General features: G+C 35.2%; 1 protein-coding gene across 3 annotated transcripts in view; it reads right to left on the reverse strand.

The window, feature by feature from the left end:
- LOC137032844 (uncharacterized) overlaps nucleotides 1-12,725 on the reverse strand; it is a 42,434-nt gene extending 29,709 nt beyond the window's left edge. The window contains exons 1-7 of one of the 3 annotated variants that reach the window (XM_067404813.1): nucleotides 12,630-12,725; nucleotides 6,429-6,752; nucleotides 5,697-5,798; nucleotides 5,497-5,604; nucleotides 2,758-2,790; nucleotides 1,464-1,526; nucleotides 1,001-1,312 (exon numbers count right to left, since the gene is read on the reverse strand). In XM_067404813.1, the coding sequence (XP_067260914.1) occupies nucleotides 1,001-1,312; nucleotides 1,464-1,526; nucleotides 2,758-2,790; nucleotides 5,497-5,604; nucleotides 5,697-5,798; nucleotides 6,429-6,752; nucleotides 12,630-12,675 (988 nt within the window). In that variant the 5' untranslated portion in view covers nucleotides 12,676-12,725. Of the gene's footprint in view, nucleotides 1-1,000; nucleotides 1,313-1,463; nucleotides 1,527-2,757; nucleotides 2,791-5,496; nucleotides 5,605-5,696; nucleotides 5,811-6,428; nucleotides 6,753-12,629 lie in introns of all 3 variants that reach the window. The other 2 variants (XM_067404812.1, XM_067404811.1) reach the window with 2 other exon arrangements.
- Between the last annotated feature and the right edge of the window lie 7,258 nt (nucleotides 12,726-19,983).

Genomic DNA, 19,983 nt, shown 5'->3' on the forward strand with positions numbered 1-19,983 from the left:
ACGCCTTTGTAATCATGTGGTGTTTCACAGATCCACACAATATGCATATCATTTGAATTAATCCTAGGTTTTTCATCCGATCGGAACAAAACCAGAACTTTACCCTTTGGGTCGCTATAACAGGGTCATTTAGAAAATGGGCGTGGCAAAATATACAAAAAAAAAAGCCTATAAAGCCTAAATGAAAACTCAGAACTTAACGAAGTGAGCACATGCAACATATGACTCTAAAGAAGCATGCCAATTTTTATGGAGATTGGCACTATAACTGTTAGAAAGCTTTATAAAACATTTTTTTAATGGTTTTGGATGAAAATGTATATAACTTTGGTGTGGTCAACTTATTTTCACATCCTTAGACTTCTGAAACCTTGCCAAATCCAACGATACCAGACTTGCCAGGTTTGGGCTCATGGTTTGTGCAACGTTGTGATTTAGTGCTTAAAAAACTTTTGCGAATATCTTCAAAACCGTTAGTCCAATTGAGACCAGCATACTAAACACAGAACCCAAGCTGGTTAACTAAGTGTTTCAACACTAATGACAAAATTTTGATAAGAAGTGGTAAAAAAATCCAATCAAAGTCTCTCATTTGTCATTTTTTATGCTCTCATATATATATATATATATATATATATATATATATATATATATATATATATATATATATATATATATATAAGTATCTATAAGTTGAAAATGAAATGCGATATTTTCACCAAAATTAACACGCATATGTATGGACACACTCCGAGGACACCCCAAAAAAGTGGTGGAGATTGGGCAATAGGTGGAACTATAACTGTCAAAAAACCTTTAAAAATGATATTTTTCCTCACTAAATTGCCTGTATTGCCTGTAAATGGTCTTTTCCATCTATGATCTAAGTGTTTACATTCTTGCTAAATAAAATATAATACCTTTTTATATGCTTAAAGGCCTTAAATGCTTGAACCCTTATAAATACTGCTTGTAGCTTTATAATACTTGAGATACTCACCTCTGACAGTCACAATGAATCTTTGGAACAAGGTTCCTCTGCTGCTGCTGATCTGTAGTTTATAGACTCCAATATGTTCAGCTGCGATGTTTGAGATGGTGAGAAATCCAGTCTTGTCCAGCTTCAGTCTGTCTCTGAATCTCCTATTAGGACCATCATATGTTGCAATCTCTCTGGTCTCACTTTTAGTTTCAGCTATTAGAGAGTCTTGAGGTTCAAACGTCCACAGGATCTGATCATCTCTCTGTATTTCAGCATCAGTCTTGAGAGTGACAGAATCTCCCTCCTTTACTGATACTCTCCTCTCTTCAACTGTCACAGCAGTGCGTAAAAATACACGATTGTAAGTGAACGAGCAAAAGGACACATCAGTAACGACGAGAAGATATAATCGATAACCATTTACAGCAATATTGTGTCTTTATATTAGTTAAACTCTTGCTATAGAAATTGAAATACTCACATGTTTTAATTGTTAGTTGTACAGAGGCTGTCTCTTCATCTGTCACAACACCACCTTCATATTCTGATAATTATAATAATAATCATTAATGTACATTAACAAGCAATTTTTATTAGTCTTGTTTAAAGTTTATGTAAACATTATAAATATTCGCTTAGGCAGTAGAGAATTTTCCACCATACTGTTAATACTCCATTTATTAAAATAAAAAAATAATTTAGTTTACCCAAAAATGAAATTTTTTATTTTTTTTTTTTGAAAATTCTTACTTGCCCTCATGCCAAAAAAAATTTTTTTGTTCTGTGAAACATTGCAAAAACCAATATGCTCATATATCGAGCAAATATATAAAACAGGAGGCAGGAGTGTGTGTGAGCGCCATGAACTGGACCCTGAAAATGAGCAGAACTAACGCTAAAGTCCCAGATATACTTCAAACGAAATCGAAGAACGACTTGATGTGACGTCATTTCGAACAAATGAAACAGATGAAAGTAACATGAGGGCAAATAATTAATAAATCTATTCAACTATTCATTTAAAGCTGGAGAAAGTGATTTCTGAGAAACACTGTTGATGTTTGAAATCAACACCAGAACAAAAACTTCCAACTTTCAATGCTCCAAAATTAGCTGTGATTCAACAACAACATAAAACAGGCAAAAATCAGTGGACACGCCTTCGACTGCTGATTAGATACAAGTGTTACGCTGCTCTGATGCAAATCCAGTTTGTTTTTCTCCTATTTACACAGTCAGGACTATGTACAAACACAATCATTTTTTAGCACTCGTACAGAAAAGGCATCTAGCAAATATTCACAAAATTGTTTGGTAGTTTGATTTCAATTTTCAACAGCATTTCTCAGAAATCACTTTACTGTACCTTTAAATATGAATACCTAATAATAAAGACAAATAAAGAAGCGATAGTCACCTCTGCCAGTAATAAACTAAAGCATTGAAGCATAAAAAACAACTGTAGTGCCATCTTCAGAGTTTCTCTATTAAAGTCTGAAAAAACAAGCATAAAGGCAAATTTTCTCAAGCTTACATTAGTTCTGTAAGCTTCAATAGCAGACGAACAAACATTACTGTGGGTTAAACATGCTCGACTCCTAAAACATAAATGCAGTTGAGTAGTATATTAATGTCATGCATCTCAATACTGGAATAATCACACACTCCATTAACTACTGCACCAAAACAATTACAAGCAGAACTTGTGGTAAAATAAAAACTACAAATACTAAATATGGAAACTCAACATTTTCTCTTGCTGCAGTAATACTCACCCGTTTCTGACCTTCGTTCAGAGACCTCGGCTTCTTGTCAGCACAGAAAAACAGGAGATCATTAGCAGATCATTTCATCATTATAAAAACAACCAATGCCAATTACCATCAATCATCTTTCATTTCTTGAATCTCTTTAATACGAAAACAATCTGTTGAAACGACTCTCGCAGAAGAGATCTGACTTTCTACAGGTTGAAAACCTTGTGCCAATTCTTCAACTGATTGATTGTAAAAAGTATTAATTAAACTCATTTGCTATAGCGGCATATATAAGCTCCGAAGCTTCATGAATCTTTTGTTTCAAATCAGTGATTCGGAGCGTCTATCAAACTGCTAAAGTCACGTGATTTTAGTAAACGAGGCTTCGTTACGTCATCACTGTTTCGAAATTCAATGGTTCACCGATAGAGGGCGATGATAACAAAGTGAGCCCATGAATCATGCAGATTCAATGAGAACTATTGAACAAGTGTCTATGGCTTTACCCTATGGTTTTGCCTGATCTCCAATCAGTTTTATACATTTGTAGATGTTTTAATTATACATTAGAATGATTAAAATTAATAATGGTAGTTATTAATCTCTTATTTGCCTGTTTAGCTTGAGCTATGGAACAAAGAAACAAGCCTTTAAAATTGACAAAAGAACACATATTATACAGACACTCTATATTTAATCTTATTAGATGATTAGTTCATTCCATTTGATTGATTTTGCTTTCAATAAAACTTTTGCAATACAGGGTATTTTTAATGCATGTTTGGCCTGAGTTTTGTTGCATTTCCACTGTTCAGACCACTAGGAGTCACCGTGGAGACAAGTACAACTTTATTTCTTATGCTGCGTCCCAATTCGCATACTATCCGTCCTAAATAGTATTCGAAAAAAGAATTAGTATGTCCCAAATCGTAGTATGTTGAAATGAGTATTCCAAAGATACCCGGATGGTCTACTTGTGCAGATCCGTGCACACTTTTAACGGCTAATATTGCCCATAACACATTGCGCTGTGGACGAGGATTCGATTAGAACTACAAATACGAATAAAAAGTGTCAAAAAACTACAAACATGACGGATATGCGAGACCGACGGTTTCCTTTACTGTCTATGGGTTAAGCAGAGCGGTTAAGATAAAGGGGCTTGAATGTTTAATAATCAGTATAACCTGACGAAAAGATATTTATGAAATGTTATCCACATTATATTTCATCTGCAACAGCATTGTGAACTTTTATAACGATGCGTTTGGTCATTTTAATTGCATTATTATGCTAAGATGAGGAGAGTTCTCTGCATGAAAGACCCATGACTGGCAGATAAACGTGCGACTACATTTCTCTCCGAAACGGTAGGAAATTAAATTTAATTGAATGTTGAGGATTTTATCTGTGACAAGATGATTGACAGGACAGTTTAAACAGTTACAGGTTGCGTAACTAAGCGACAGAACGTCCGTTAATGACGCAATTATGACGAGGAAGTATGTCCCAAAGCTTGCATACTTTTCTGCTACACACTCAAAAGTATGTACTTTTTCTTTACAAAAACAGTACATACTTTTAGGACGTAGTATAAGTAGGCGAATTGGGACGCAGCATTAGACTTTTATAATTCAAAAGATCAGTATTAAGTTTAGAACGTAATTATATTTTTAAAGCCAAATCTGGTTTATGTATTTCATTATTAATCCAAGGTACGGTTATTTTTTTTTTATTTTTTTGTTTTGTCTAGATTTTATTTGCTTTGTAAATTTTTGTTAATCCTGTAATAGCTATTGTAATGGCATTACAGCACTCCTCTACATCCTCTAGAGCCGTAATCTGTTCCCAGTTTATATTATAAAATTCCCTTTCAAATTGTAAAATTTTTGATTTTAGATTTTTTTTTTTTTTTTTTTGTCAGGTTTGCCAAAATACTGCAAACATTTTCTAGTCAATTTCCTAACAGAATCATGTTATGGTCTGAAAGTCCTGTAATAAGATTATAAATCCGTGTTATACGTCCAGGCTTATTAGTAAACGTATGATCAATAAGTCTGTCGAGTTACAATCATTTGTTGATAATTGAATTTTGTAAAGGATGCTTTTAATTTTTGTTTACAGCTTTTATCAGACCAATTAATATTAAAATCATACCATAATGTCTCTCTATAAGAGTCTAATTGTTTCAATACATGGCTCAAAAAAGACTATTATGAGATGGATTGTAGAGAACAACAATATTAAAATACATAGTAATTGATAAAACTACATTCAAGGCTAGACATTCTAAAGGGGTATTCAATGCAATTTCATTACACTTAAATTTCTCTTTGATGTATATTAATACTCCTTAATGTTCCTATCCTTTCTTAAACACTGGTACCCGGCAATATCTAACATGGTAGTTGGTATAGTACAGTGAAGCCAGGATTCTGTCAAACAAAGATAATCTAAATTCGAGTCCAAAAGAAGTGCAGAAACCAGGCTGCGTTTATTTAAATGTCCGCCAAGTATTCCCTTTGGTTTACACTTAACGTCCCGAAGCACGCGGGCATGATTCACGGTCTGAAAAAATAAATGCTGCTTCTGTTTTTGTTCGGCACAACTGTCCGAGCCATCCCAGCGCATTTGTGACACATTGTCGATTTCCCCACAAGGATTAGCTTTCCCCACGTTAACCACCGCTCCGTCTCCCGATCGAGAGCGAAAGCCCACGCCGCTACCCACAACTGTCGAGGCCTCGCGGTTACTCACGGTTACAGGCAAGATGCCGTCCCGTATTCCTCACATGTCGCTCCAACGCGCTCCACATCCCATAGCACAGTCCTGATCGCTCCTCCTGACTTCGATTCTGCATTCCGTCTTTTAATATGGAAAACACATTAACATTTAAACTTCTGTAACACACACAATAACGCTTATTTTTCTAATGTTATATGAGATGTAATACTTACCCAATAAACGTTTTGGATGACAGATTCTGTCTCGATAGTAAAAAACAGCAGCAGCAGCAGAAAACACCAACAGAACGACAACAACTATTCCTGCTACAGCACCTGGAGACAGAACTGGATCAGCCAAAGACAGACAGTCATCAGTGTGAATGAGTCTGATCTATAACAAACTCTATAAACTCTATAATCTGAAGATCGGATAAGTAGATCTTTATGTTAATGATTGTTAATTGATAACAAACATTAAAAACAGTGATGAAAATTAAAAAGTTACATTTATAACATTATTATTATCAGAAGTCTGTCACTGATTTATTTAGACAATTCACAAAAATCAGTTTTATCTAATTAAAGGTCTGTGGAATAAGTTTTGCACTCTCTGAATGTTACAGTATGACGTCACTGTACAGTTATCTGTTCATTTCATAATATGAGCTCTATAATGTGACATCATCTGAATTATTCAGTCATTAGTTTCTCACCAATGATGGTGAAAATGAACAGATTTGTAAATATTAACTCTAGTGGAATGAAACTAAACAAGATATCTAACCGTACTGTGTGTGAAATGTTCAGTTTCTGTTCTGAATATCAGTCATGTGATCACCTGCGGCTCAATCACAGCTGAGATTGATAGTGCATGAGTGTGATACTGTGAAACTACTATACTGTACGACTGTTATGAAGAACAAACTTGAAAACAACTTATTCAAATAATAAAAGTGTCCTCACCGTAGACAGTCACACTGAATGTCACAGTTAAGAGCCCTTCAGTGATGTGATCAACCTGTGCTTTATAAACTCCAGAGTCTGTGATTCTCGTGTTGTTGATGGTCAGAGATCCAGTCTGATGATCCAGCTTCAGTCTGTCTCTGAATCTCTCATCAGGATATGAGAACTCCTTGACATTTTCATAAATTACAGCAATGTCATCATCTCCAAACATCCACAGTATCTTAGTAATTTTATGTTTTTCAGTAACACCAGTGTCTAGAGTGACAGAATCTCCCTCCTTCACTGACACTCTCTTCACATCACCTCCATCATCTCCAAACACTGCAGAACAAACACAAACATCAATCAAAGATTAAACTAGTGATAGTGAACACATAATTTAACACATAATTTACTCTTGTCCAATAAACACAATCTGAACTCTTCAGCTGTAAATAAAGAACAGACAGACTTACTGAAATTAAGTAATGAGAGGAGATCTCCTGTATCTGATCTAGAATCTACACATTTACATTTATTCATTTATCAGACACTTTTATTCAAAGTTACTCGTACAGAGATGTGCTGCGATGTAATGATCCACACATGTTTCAGAAAGAACCAAAAGGGTAGACTGGAGTAGGTTTTGTGCAACTTTGCTTTTATATTTCATTTTTACCACAATCGTTGCCAGTAATTACAGACCGGGAAAGAAATTTATTCATGCGCTGAAAATAAAGTTCATCATCCTTTTTTGTGTCATCCTTGTTGTTTCTTTGAAAAAAATGTAGAAATAAAACCAACTAAATTCCCAGTAGTGATGTACAGTGGCATGAAAAAGTTTGTGAACCGCTTGCAGAATCTGTGAAAATGTGAATAATTTTAATAAAATAAGAGATCATACAAAATGCATGTTATTTTTTGTTTAGTACTGTCCTGAGTAAGATATTTTACATAAAAGATGTTTGCGTTTAGTTCACAAGACAAAAAAATAGCTGAATTTATTAAAATAACCCAGTTCATAAGTATGTGAAGCATTGATTCTCAATACTGTGTGTGGTCACCTGATGATCCACGACTGTTTTGTGTTTTGTGATGGTTGTTCATGAGTCTCTTGTTTGTTCTGAGCAGTTAAACTGAGCTCTGTTCTTCAGAAAAATCCTCCAGATCCTGCAGATTCTTCAGTTTTCAAGCATCTTTTGCATATTTGAACCCTTTCCAGCCGTGACTGAATGATTTTGAGATTCATCTTTTCACACTGAGGACAACTGAGGGACTCAAACTCAACTATTAAAAAAGTTTCAAACATTCAAAAGTTTTCACCCCTCAACTCTTAATGCAATTTATGTAAAATATCTTACTCAGGACAGTACTAAATAAAAAATAACATGCATGTTGTATGATCTCTCTTATTTTATTAAAATTATTCACATTTTCACAGATTCTGCAAGCGGTTCACATACTTTTTGTACACTAAAAAAAACAAAATAACTTTCAACAATATAGTGATTGGCGACTGCTTCATGAAGTTTACGAATCTTTTGTTTGAATCAGTGGTTCGGATCGCGTATCACGTGACTTTGGCGCTCTGAACCACTGATTCAAATCAAATGATTCATAAAGATTCAAAGCTTCATGAAGCAGTGTTTTGAAATCATCCATCACTAGATATTGTTGAAAAGTTTTGTTTTTTGGCGCACAAAAACTATTCTCATCGCTTTATTATACGTATTAAGGTTGAACCACTGCGGTCACATGTTTTAACTGTTTTAAATGTGTTTTTAGTAGTTTTCTGAACACTGCAAAAGGAAGTGTTATGCAGGCCTCATTGAGCCATCGGATTTCATCAACAATATCTCAATTTGTGTTCTGAAGATGAACAAAGGTCTTATGGGTGTGGAATGACATAAGGGTGAGTAATTAATGACATTATTTTTGGGAAATGAAACCCTTTAAACTAAAGTGAAAGTAAAATTGAAACTAAAACTAAAGGGGAATTTTCAAAACAAAGGCTATCCTAAAAAGTCAAAATGAAAACTAAAAGATCTAAAATTTTCCAGAACACTAAACTTAAAACTATCATGCACAACTAGATTACAGTTTCAGTTTTAATTTTCAATACTCTCAAATCACTTATGCAGCTATTTCTTATTTTACTGTTTCTACATATTGCACATAATCACAGTTATGAAGGAACAATAAACAAGGCTTTATTATTCCATAACAGTTTTAAAATGACTCCCACCCGGAGCGGTGCGCAGATATTATACTGCTGCCCCCTCGGTCACTTCCTGCCGCTACTGGAATCCAACCAGCAACCTCTCGAACCATTAACACATTTACTGGTTTTAGATCATTTAATAGAGCACACATTCAATATAACATCTGCAGCTGCGTTGTAAAATATGTTCTATGTATGTTTTGAGATTTCGCTGTAGAAAAAAAGACGTTAAGAGAAGTGTATGGAAGTAAAATAATGCCAAATGTTTTTGAAATAAAAAGCTTGATGAATTGCACTATTTGAAAAAAATATGCATTACATTAGCTGTACTTGCATTTAGATGCACTGTATTTTTAAGGCTTGCATTTTTATGGGCTGAAATTCAACATGGTCGTATATTTAGGCTGTGAATATTTCAATTAAAAATATTTCACACACATTTTCATTATTAAAAATTCAATAATTCATATTCACCTTTTAGATTTCACTTCCAAAATATTCATTCTGTTTAAAAATACAACCTATAAAATTCAACTAGCAATTTTCAGTCCATTTTATTTCGCTTTACAAATTCGCTTCCACAAATTCAGTGGCTCAAATTCGGCAGAAAATTCAACATTTCACATCCGGGAACTGCAGGAAGAGCAGTAGAGTGCCGATGCATCATCTCTATCTGCTGTTAGTCTTCTTCACCAGCAGGTGCCGCTAGCGGCTGTTTAGGAAGACCAAAGCAACGCTAGTAAGTCATCATTCATTCATAAAAACAGATTTACAGAAATGGAGCAAGCGGTAAGTGAATGTGTGATGATTATCAGGGCCAGTATAAATGCAGAAACGCTGATAAAGACACAAAAGCTGCATTTATGTTTAATTCAGTGTATTTACGCTTACTTTCCCAGTGTAGCTACAGCTTTCTCTCCAGTGAACAAGATAACGTTATTGCCCGATGCTGGTGTACAGATCAAACGTTAAATCTGAGATAGACATATATTTCTCTCTGTTGTTTAGTTTCCTTAACTTTATATCGCAGCGCTGTGTTGTAATACTAGGGCTTCCCTCATCCGTCATAGCTGCCATCAGGACAAAAACTCTTAACACAGCTTAATGGACTCGTACAGTGATATAAAAGACCAAACTCGCATCTCATTTGTGATGTAGGTTAGACTATATAGGCTCCAAGAAAGCAGATACTGGCATAAAGTTGATTTGACGCTGAACGTTTGATTATGATATTCGCAAATTTAGGGACCGTCTCTAAAGTTACAACATTATGTATTCACGTTTCTACCTTCAATAGCATTTAAAGAGAATGACTTAGTCACAAAACCAACTGTAAATTGTTCATCTAGGTGTCAGGTATAATGCAAACCTTTTAGATTTTTGATGTTTATTAAAATAAAAGGTAACACTTTATATTAAATAGTTGATATGAACGAACAATGAACTGCACTTCTACAGCACTTACTAATCTTTGTTAAAGTTAATTCCAGCATTTACTAATACATTATTAAAATCAAGAGTTGTATTTGTCAACTTTAGTTAATGCACAGTGAAGTAACATGAACAATGAACTGCTGTATTTTTATTAACGTTAACAAAGATTAACAAATACAACAACAAATGTGTTGCTCATGGATAGTTCACATTAGTTAATACATTATGAACCTTACTGTAAAGTGTTTCCAAATAAACTGTCAAGTAATATGTAAAGATTGCTATGTATTTCACTACTGTATTGGATCATACAAAAAAATGCCATAATTTAAAGCTCAATAGCATTTGATGAGAATGATTTACAATCACCAAAACTACCTGTGAAGTGTTCATCTATAGGTGCCAGGTCGAAGAGTGATGCACCCTTCTCTCTCTCTCTCTCTCTCTCTCTCTCTCTCTCACACACACACACACACACATATTCAAACACTCTCAACTCAAAGTACATGCACATATACTTTTTCTTTTTTTTACACATTCATCACACAATTAGTTCTACTTAGTTAATTTTATTTCTAAATTTAATTTAAAATTTGTATAAGCAGGATAATCTATGATCAGGTAAAATAAAAAATGAACAAAGTAAAAAAAAATTGTGTGATGAACGTGTAAAAAAAAAAAAAAAAAAGAAATAGTATATATGCATGTACTTTGAGTGGGGTGTGTTTGAATATGTATATGTGCATGTGTGTCTACAAGAGTTTGGTAGAAGGTAGAAACGTGAATACATAATGTCGTAACTTTAGAGACGGTCCCTAAATTTGCGAATATCATAATCAAACGTTCAGCGTCAAATCAACTTTATGCCAGTATCTGCTTTCTTGGAGCCTATATAGTCTAACCTACATCACAAATGAGGTGCGAGTTTGGTCTTTTATATCACTGTACGAGTCCATTAAGCTGTGTTAAGAGTTTATATGTCCTGATGGCAGCTATGACGGATGAGGGAAACCCTAGTATTACAACACAGCGCTGCGATACAAAGTTAAGGAAACTAAACAACAGAGAGAAATATATGTATATCTCAGATTTAACGTTTGATCTGTACACCAGCATCGGGCAATAACGTTATCTTGTTCACTGTAGAGAAAGCTGTAGCTACACAGGGAAAGTAAGCGTAAATACACTGAATTAAACATAAATGCAGCTTTTGTGTCTTTATCAGCTTTTCTGCATTTATACTGGCCCTGATAATCATCACACATTCACTTACCGCTTGCTCTAATTCTGTAAATCCGTTTTTATGAATGAATGACTTACTAGCGTTGCTTTGGTCTTCCTAAACAGCCGCTAGCGGCACCTGCTGGTGAAGAAGACTAACAGCAGATAGAGATGATGCATCGGCACTCTACTGCTCTTCCTGCAGTTCCCGGATGTGAAATGTTGAATTTTCTGTCGAATTTGAGCCACTGAATTTGTGGAAGCGAATTTGTAAAGTGAAATAAAATGGACTGAAAATTGCTAGTCGAATTTTATAGGTTGTATTTTTAAACAGAATAAATATCTTGGAAGTGAAATTTGAAATGTGAATATGAATTATTTAATTTTTGATAATGAAAATGTGTGTGAAATATTTTTAATTGAAATATTCACAGCTTAAATATACGACTGTGTTGAATTTCATCCCATAAAAATGCAAGCCTTAAAAATACAGTGCATCTAAATGCAAGTACAGCTAATGTAATGCATATTTTTTTTTCAGTTAGAGCAATTCAACAAGCTTTTTATTTCAAAAACATTTGGCATTAATTTACTTCCATAGAAGTGGGGATTAAACTCCATCACCTGACTTGAATGAACATTAGGCTAAAGCGGTTTCCTAAAACATAATGGAAGTTCACGTAATCCCACTTGATCCACGTTTACCAGATCTGGTATATATGGGGCTTGGCAACGGCTAACTGAATTTATTGAGCTTTGGCTACAGTAGTTCCAGTGAGAACAACAACCATCAATGTCACTTCTGTGGACTGTATCTTACTCTGTGAGATCAACACTCACTCTTTTTACAGCTATGCTCTGCTCCTTGTCCAGCTAAAAATAATCTCTCACCACTAAATGAAAGCCAAAAATGAAGGTCTGATTATTGCAACCCGATCTCACGGCAATTCGTACGTATTTTACGAGGTGGCTAAATCGTATGAATTCATACGACCTCACTCGTACTAATTCATACGTTTTTTGCTAAATCGTATGTATTTTACGAGTTGACAAATTCGTATGAATTTTTAAACAAAATTAACCACTTTATGATTTTTTTTTTCTCACAAAATCTGTTGCTCCATAAATGTCCAATACAAACATATATATTGTATAAAATCAGTTATATCAGTATATCAATATCAGCCTAACACCGTTAAAACATTTGATAAGCCTGTCTTGTCTTCTAATCTTGTTTATGAAACAAGCCTCTGCTTCGGAACAGTTTTGCATACCAATTGATTCAAAGCTTCGAAAGCTCTTTCTCCGAGTGAAAATGACATGCTGAAGAATCATAAACTTACCGCACATTATTAGTATAAGCAGACCGATATTGAAAGAGGTCTTCATAATGCTGCAGATCTCAGCGAAATCTGATTTCAGAGGATATAGATAACTAATAGTTTCTGAATCACTCTCACTCGATGGACAGCGACAACTGTTATCAAATCCACTAGAGACTGACTGACGAGTTTATATGAAAGCAGCAGATTTCGGTTTCCAAAGCAGACGCGCAAAGATCCGAATCCGCTGTTCTTTCCTTCCTCTGCTGAAGGCGGATCTCCACAGCTCCATCTGTTGGTCCATGATCCTCCTGTTTCAGTCAGTAAAGTTTGTTTGTGAAGTTACGAATACATTTGAATTGTTCAGTCAAGTAGGAGAAAGAAATAAAAACTTAATGAAGATTTTAAAAACAGAAAATAAAAGTAAGGACACGAATACAAAGAGAAATAATAGCGACATTGTTCTCCAACCCTGTCAAAAAAAAAGTTTGCTATGACATCATCAGATATGAGATATGAGATGGGATGAAATTAGACTCAGAAATGATTAACGAATGCATCAATGAGCTTGATTTGCAGATCCACAAATGCCGTTCAACTTACGTGTGCAAAATATTAATGTGCAGCAACTTGTACAAACTGGGACATATTTGTGAATACAAATGCTTTCTTTTGTATTAGTGTATCATAATTTGCACGTGCAAAAAAGAAGATGCGCGTTTGTGGATCCGGTGACGCGCGTGCATTCATTGACTCGTTTCTGAGTCGACTCTATTTGATTCATTTGGACTTTAAGACTTTCATTTCGCAGGTTTAGCTTTGCACGATCCACACACAGATGTCCAAGAAAGCCTGCTACCACTCGATGGCAGTGTAACCTGCTAAAACAGACAATCACATGAATGTTTCTTAGTTATAAAACGCTTATATTAAGACAGGATAACATTAATAAAACATACTTTGTACAGGCAAGCAGATTAAATCAGGTTATGAACATAACACGAGAAGTTAGGCATTTTTTTCCCATAGAAAACTATACAAATGCTTACATATGCAATGCATGTTTAATAAGGTGTCTGAGATTCAGCATCTCAACTGCGAGATTTCAAGCGTTTTCTTTATAATCTTTTACATCCTCCGTTAGAGTTGCGTTCATAGTTCATAGACTGTAGGCGTTCATATCTTTTTATCTGCACATATGCTATATTAATGTGGAGCCTAATTATAAACGCGTTGCATTCATTTTCATTATCATCTCTTTTTTTTTTTTTTTTTTTTTTTTTTTGCAAATACTACCTATGCTTTATTAATAAAGTGTGCTCAGGGTTTGGTCTTTTAATACCACTGTCTTCCTAATGCATTAAGCCACGTTAAGCGTTTTTCAGGTTAAAAGAATGTTTCAGAGGAAACACTTCATGTGAAACTGCGCGTTTGATGCTTGTCCTTCAATATCACTGTCTTAAATGCATTAATGCATTCTGGGCTCATCTGCTTGTCTGTATGCATGATCAGTAAGGTCAAGGTGAAACTATATACAAAGTTTCATTGACCTACTGTGCAATTTCACGTTAAAGGCAGGGTAGGTAAAAAATGTATAAAAAACTTTTTTTCAAAATTTGTTTAAACTTTATTTATATATCAATACATAATTAAAATGTAAGTACTCTGAAAAAGAAAGTATAAAAATCGAGTGTTTGTAGACCTCTCATGACTGTTTTAAAGACAGCTCATTATTTCCATTCACTCCTTCCAAAGCCACGCCCCCAAAACGCATGAACGCGCGACTCCGACCGCTGAGCTGGAAGACGCATTCTTTACCTGAGACGAGCGGAGAGGAAGGAGCACAGTGCATGTAGTGACATCATGTCAGAATCACATGTAATAAAAATAACTTTATAATTATGAAGATAAACAAACAAGATGTATTTTAGTACTCACTATCAAGCTAGCATATTAATATTGGTAAAGTTTAAAATATATATTTTTTGATTCGCTAACGAGCTAGTTATCTATAAGGCAAAGCTAAAAACAGGTTGCATGATACACGTTTTTCCATTACCATCATTTACACTGTGATGAAGATGAATTTCGTGTAAGATTCATAACATATACGTTGTTCTACAGATAAACAGAGTAACATACACTCAAATATCAACTCACAACTGCATTGCAGACACAAAATAATAACACACACATACAACAAAGTGTGTACGACACACACAGATACAAGATAAAGACATCAGTAAACATAGGTAGAGAATATAAAAACAAAACAAAGGCGGAAAAAAACGTGCAGGTAAACTTACAGGTGAACATGGTAAAAGAGTTAGACAGAGGGTAAATATAGTTCTAAGAAAAGTTCCTAGATGCGGAGTAACGTTAGGCCTACTATCTGTTAAACATGTATTTAGTTATCTAAAGCAAAATTTTGCACAATTCAACACTATAGCTATCACCTTGAGCTAGACCTATAGATTATTTATCGTCTCTACTATAAGTTATGTTAGCTATATTACGCAGCTATGTGTGCTAATGACACATGCTTCATGAAAAAATAAACAAAAAAATATGCATGATCAAAATACAAAAAGAAAGATTTACCTGTCCAGCAGAAATAAAGCCATCAAGGAGTCACTTTTCAGCCCCTTGAGTTCCCTCAGTTCTCGCCATCGCTGGAGAGCCACGCCGATATTAACTCGCGTTTTATTTCTTTGTTTATCCAAAGACTTTTTGTTCATTGCGTTTTCGTGTACTGTTACTGTCTTCCTTTTTTTGCCTGGTTTGCCTTCACTAACTGCATAGGCCGGTACTGTGAATTCTGCTTGCTGTTTCTCTGCCCTTGTTTTGGTATTCCTAGGATCCGTGCCTCTTGAATTCCCCAAATCAAACGTGCGCGCGCAAGTGGGCAGGTCATGTGTGTCAAAAGGGTGGTTGCCATGGTTGCGAGAGAGTGACAGTCGCCTAAGCCAATCCTGTGTTTCGTCCCGAATGGAAATAATGAGCTGTGTTTAATACAGATTAAACGGTCTAGAGTCACTCGATTTGTATACTCTTTTTATCAGAGTTCTTACATTTTAATTATGCATGGATATATGTGACCCGTCACGGAAACCGGCAGCACAACTCTCGAGCAAAATGAGAAAGAAGCATTTTTTTTCAAAATCGGTGATTTTCGTTTTTTTTGCAGAATCTGTTAGTTGAGATCATGAAGAAGCCTTTCCGTGTTTGAGATAGCAGTATGTATATTTAAAAGCGTACATTTTGAGGTTGAAATCTGCTTGTTTTTCGGAGATTCTAGCACGCAGTAGGGGCGTGTCATTGTCTGTGTGTATTTCCATACTGGGAAGCGTGGCTACTTATTATGCAGCGCTCTGGCCGGCTCTAGCTGATATCAAAATTCAATGAAGAACCGTGGCCGTTACACCGAAAATGTTTTGAAGTACTTCTTCGACAAGCCGGATGCTTATGAACAAGCGCTCACTGATTCTGAAGATGATCTGAGCGACGATGAAAGCGGCATAATAAGACATTACCTCTCTGGAGTCGGGTAACGCGCCGGCGCATTTTGCAGGATTTTTTTCACATTGCAGCAAAACTACTAAAATACTCCGTCATTTTTAGTCATAGAGACATAAGTAATATATCAATTGAAACTATAGAATGTCGTCTTTTATTTGTGTACACTCAGAGTAAAAACAAAATGTTGTGCTTTTTGTAAAATAAAGAAAACTAACATGATGCGTGATCTCTCCTCTCCCTCTGAACGAAGTCCAATCTGATAGTTCTCAGAAAATGAACTGTAACTTAGTGAATACTAATCATAAAAAAATTATACTTGTGTCTGAAAAACGTTGAAATGTCAAGTTTTAAAACGTGTAAGTCAAATCGAAAACAAACCTTCTGTGTTTATGTAATCTGTATGAAAAAAGAGCCATGTCAGAAGACTGTGATTCAGCTCATTATCCACTAATGCGGCCACGCCCACGGAGCCAGCGCTATTCAGACGCAAATTCAGAGTCAATACATGCATTCATCGTCTCAATCGTGTATTTATCGTCTTGAAAAGTGTTTTGAATAGCCATAGTTAGCGATCTCTGGCCTCTGTTAGTCCAGTTAGTTCCTGGATTGCCTATTCTTCTTTAACAGGCTTCTCATGTGAGAATTTCATTTCATGATTATTGTGACCAAAATGATCACGGTTATCACAGAATCCTGTTCAAAAAGTAAATTCACCAAGTTTCATGTGGAAAACCAGCAAATAACAAATAAAATTAGCATCAATATGTACTTTTTCTTTACATAAACATTAAAATAATAACATTAAAAATGATGGGCAGATTTTAAAGGAGTGTCTTGCAACATGTTATCTACAATGCACAAGTTCAAATAGAGTTTTGACAAAAAAAGTCACATATTTCAGCCTCTAAATCATTTTTATAAAAGTCAAAAAAGATAAATTACTGACATTTACAATGCACATTAACCTTTATTATTAAAGCTGCAGTAGGTAACTTTTGTAAAAATGTATTTTTTACATATTTGTTAAACCTGTCATTATGTCCTGAGAATATGAGACGGATAAACTGTGAAAAAATCAAGCTCCTCTGGCTCCTCCCAGTGGTCCTATTGCCATTTGCAGAAATACACCGCTCCCGGTGAGAACCAACCAATCAGAGTCAGGAGGAGTGTCTTAGCAGTGTCAATCAAGCTCGTGTGCGCGCTGATCACACTCCTGTCATGCACAGCCATAGTGCACAGCGTGTACAGGCATTCAAATTCAAGATTACCGGTGTGCAGCAGCTTTGCTTATGGTGGACAAACAATCCAGTTCCGTACGTATAATACCCCATAAAGTGCGTATCATATGCACGCGAAAAACTCATTTTGGCGTATATATTCTACGAGATTACAAACTCGTACTATTGATACGCATTTTCGTGTGATCGGGCTCTATTAAGCCATGATATGCAGTTTTAAGATTTTTTCAGGCGAGAATGTGCTGGTTTAAAGCTCAAATTTGTGGTTAATTGATAAAGATAGCGTCTTTCTGAAAATTTGATCTGACGTTGTCGGAATTTTGAGATCCAGGCGATCACCGGACGCTCATGTACCCAGCCGAGAGCAGCCTTACCTCGGCTAATCCTTCTGACGTTTGCCGCTGGCTCCGTCTTGGCTGAGGGCAACGTGACGTTTCATAAATTTATATATGGCTATTTAACTTTTGTATCATACTAAAGCGCTGATTTTGTACGCTTGACTGAATTGTTTGCTTTATGTCTTATTGTATATTTTTATACCTTTTTATAATGGCTATTATTGAACATTAAAAGTGACAAATAGTATTACATTTAATATGTTTGAAATGTAAACGAAAAGAGGCAGGGTTGTTTAATATTTCGTTTTGTTATAAATATAAGCAGACATTGTCGATAATTAATCACTCGTTGCCTGAGGCTATTAATATGTTTTTGTTTGTTTCTTTAAATAAAATTAAAAGAGGCAGAGTGGTTTAATAACAAATTTTGTTTTATTCTTGGCTAAAATATAGCTACATACAGAGATAACCGGAGAAGCCAGTTATTTGCGTACCGTTATATTATCTTACTAGCTATTTATTACTTATAGAAATAGTGCATATACGTCATGTAGTTTCATTATATATTATATAGTTTCAACTCCCTACTGCAGCTTTAATAGTATGCGGTCCATGCAGCTTTACAGGGGGTATGGCTTATCTAAATGAGATGTAAATGAGCCCTATTGTCACTCCCAGCAGGTGAGAACAGGCGAGAACTGCAACTTTAGAGGCGTTTTTCTCCCTATAGAGCTTTCTTGAGTGCCTACTTTCAAATGGCCACAACTTCTCCAAATATTATCAGATTTCCATGTGTCACACATCGCTGGAAAGCTTGTAGACTACACTTTCAGAATCTGTGAATAACTCAAAATGCCCCAGAACCGACTTTTGTCCCTACTTTCCGTGACTGGTCACATATATAGAAAGTTTAAACAAATTTGGAACAAAATGTTTTACCTACCCTGCCTTTAAGCGTTTTCTTTTCAATAGGCTCTTCTACATAGATGTAATAGAAAGGGATATTGATGCACCAAATTCAGTACACACCTTATTAATAAAACACAACAAAAAGATGAACTCAAAACGCACAATAGACCAAACTCGGCAAGCCTATAATAAAGCATACTTTGTACAGGCAAGCAGATTATGGGTACGTTTACACGACAATGTTGTACTAAAAATGGAAAGTTTTTTTCTTTGTACAGATGACAGTGTTATCACAATAAATGCATTTAACTAAATTTAGAGCCATTGATCAATTTTAGGTAATGCAAAAAGAATTCTATTAAACAAAAATCACATTGATCAGAACATCACATTTTCATATGTCCCCTCTAATACATATCAGTTGCAGGGTTGCCAGGTTTTCACAAAAAAACCTTCCCAACTGCTACTCAAAACTAGCCCAATTGCACTTCAGGGGGGTCTCACGGTAAAAATCGCGGGGGGTAAATATCATGTTATTTGGGGTTACTTCAAACTGCAGACATGAAAAACCACCCGCGGCAACAGTGTAAAAATAACTCAAATCCGCTGGAAAGACTTGGCAACATTGCACAGTTGGCACATTCTCACTTCCTTTAGAATTCCCATAAAAACAGTTCAACTTCCTGTTTGAACCTCTTTGTCACTAGCAGTGTTGCCAAGCTGTTTTCCTTCAGAATTGGGCTACTTTTACACTGTTGCCACGGGTGATTTTTCATGTCCGCGGGATGAATCATCTCAAAATAAAGTAATATTTAGCCCCTGGAATATTTTTACTGTGGGAAGCGAATTTTATTGTGGGAAAATCCCCCGTAATCTTAATTAAAAATTGCACTTTCACAATTTTAGTTATGTTTTTAACATTACATGTTAGCCAAAGATGATTTTTAACTGTTTTTAATGTTTTAAATAACTAAGCCTCTGCACTCAGTACAATGACAAATAAAGATATTAAAATAAACCAATACAGTAAAATCTTTTAATTTATTGATCAATGCAAAGATGAAAGTATAAAAATCATGTGTGGCATAAATGCTGGCCATCACAAAACGTTTTCAGTTTTTAATTGAAAACAATATCGTGTAAACAACCCCTTAATCAAGTTATGAATGCAACACGTTTTTCTCCCATAGAAAACCATTAGCCTATAAAAATGCTTAAAGGTAGAATATGTAATATTTTCTGTCCGCTAGAGGTCTATTCAAAACAAAGGCGTAGCTTGATGACGCCAAGTTTGAGTGCAGAATCTCGGGACATGTAGTCTCCACCTCAAGGACGATGCAAAAGAATAGTGATTGGACTCGGAAAGAAATC

The sequence above is a fragment of the Chanodichthys erythropterus genome, chromosome 12 (assembly GCF_024489055.1).
Source record: "Chanodichthys erythropterus isolate Z2021 chromosome 12, ASM2448905v1, whole genome shotgun sequence".
Classification (NCBI taxonomy): Eukaryota; Metazoa; Chordata; class Actinopteri; order Cypriniformes; family Xenocyprididae; genus Chanodichthys; species Chanodichthys erythropterus.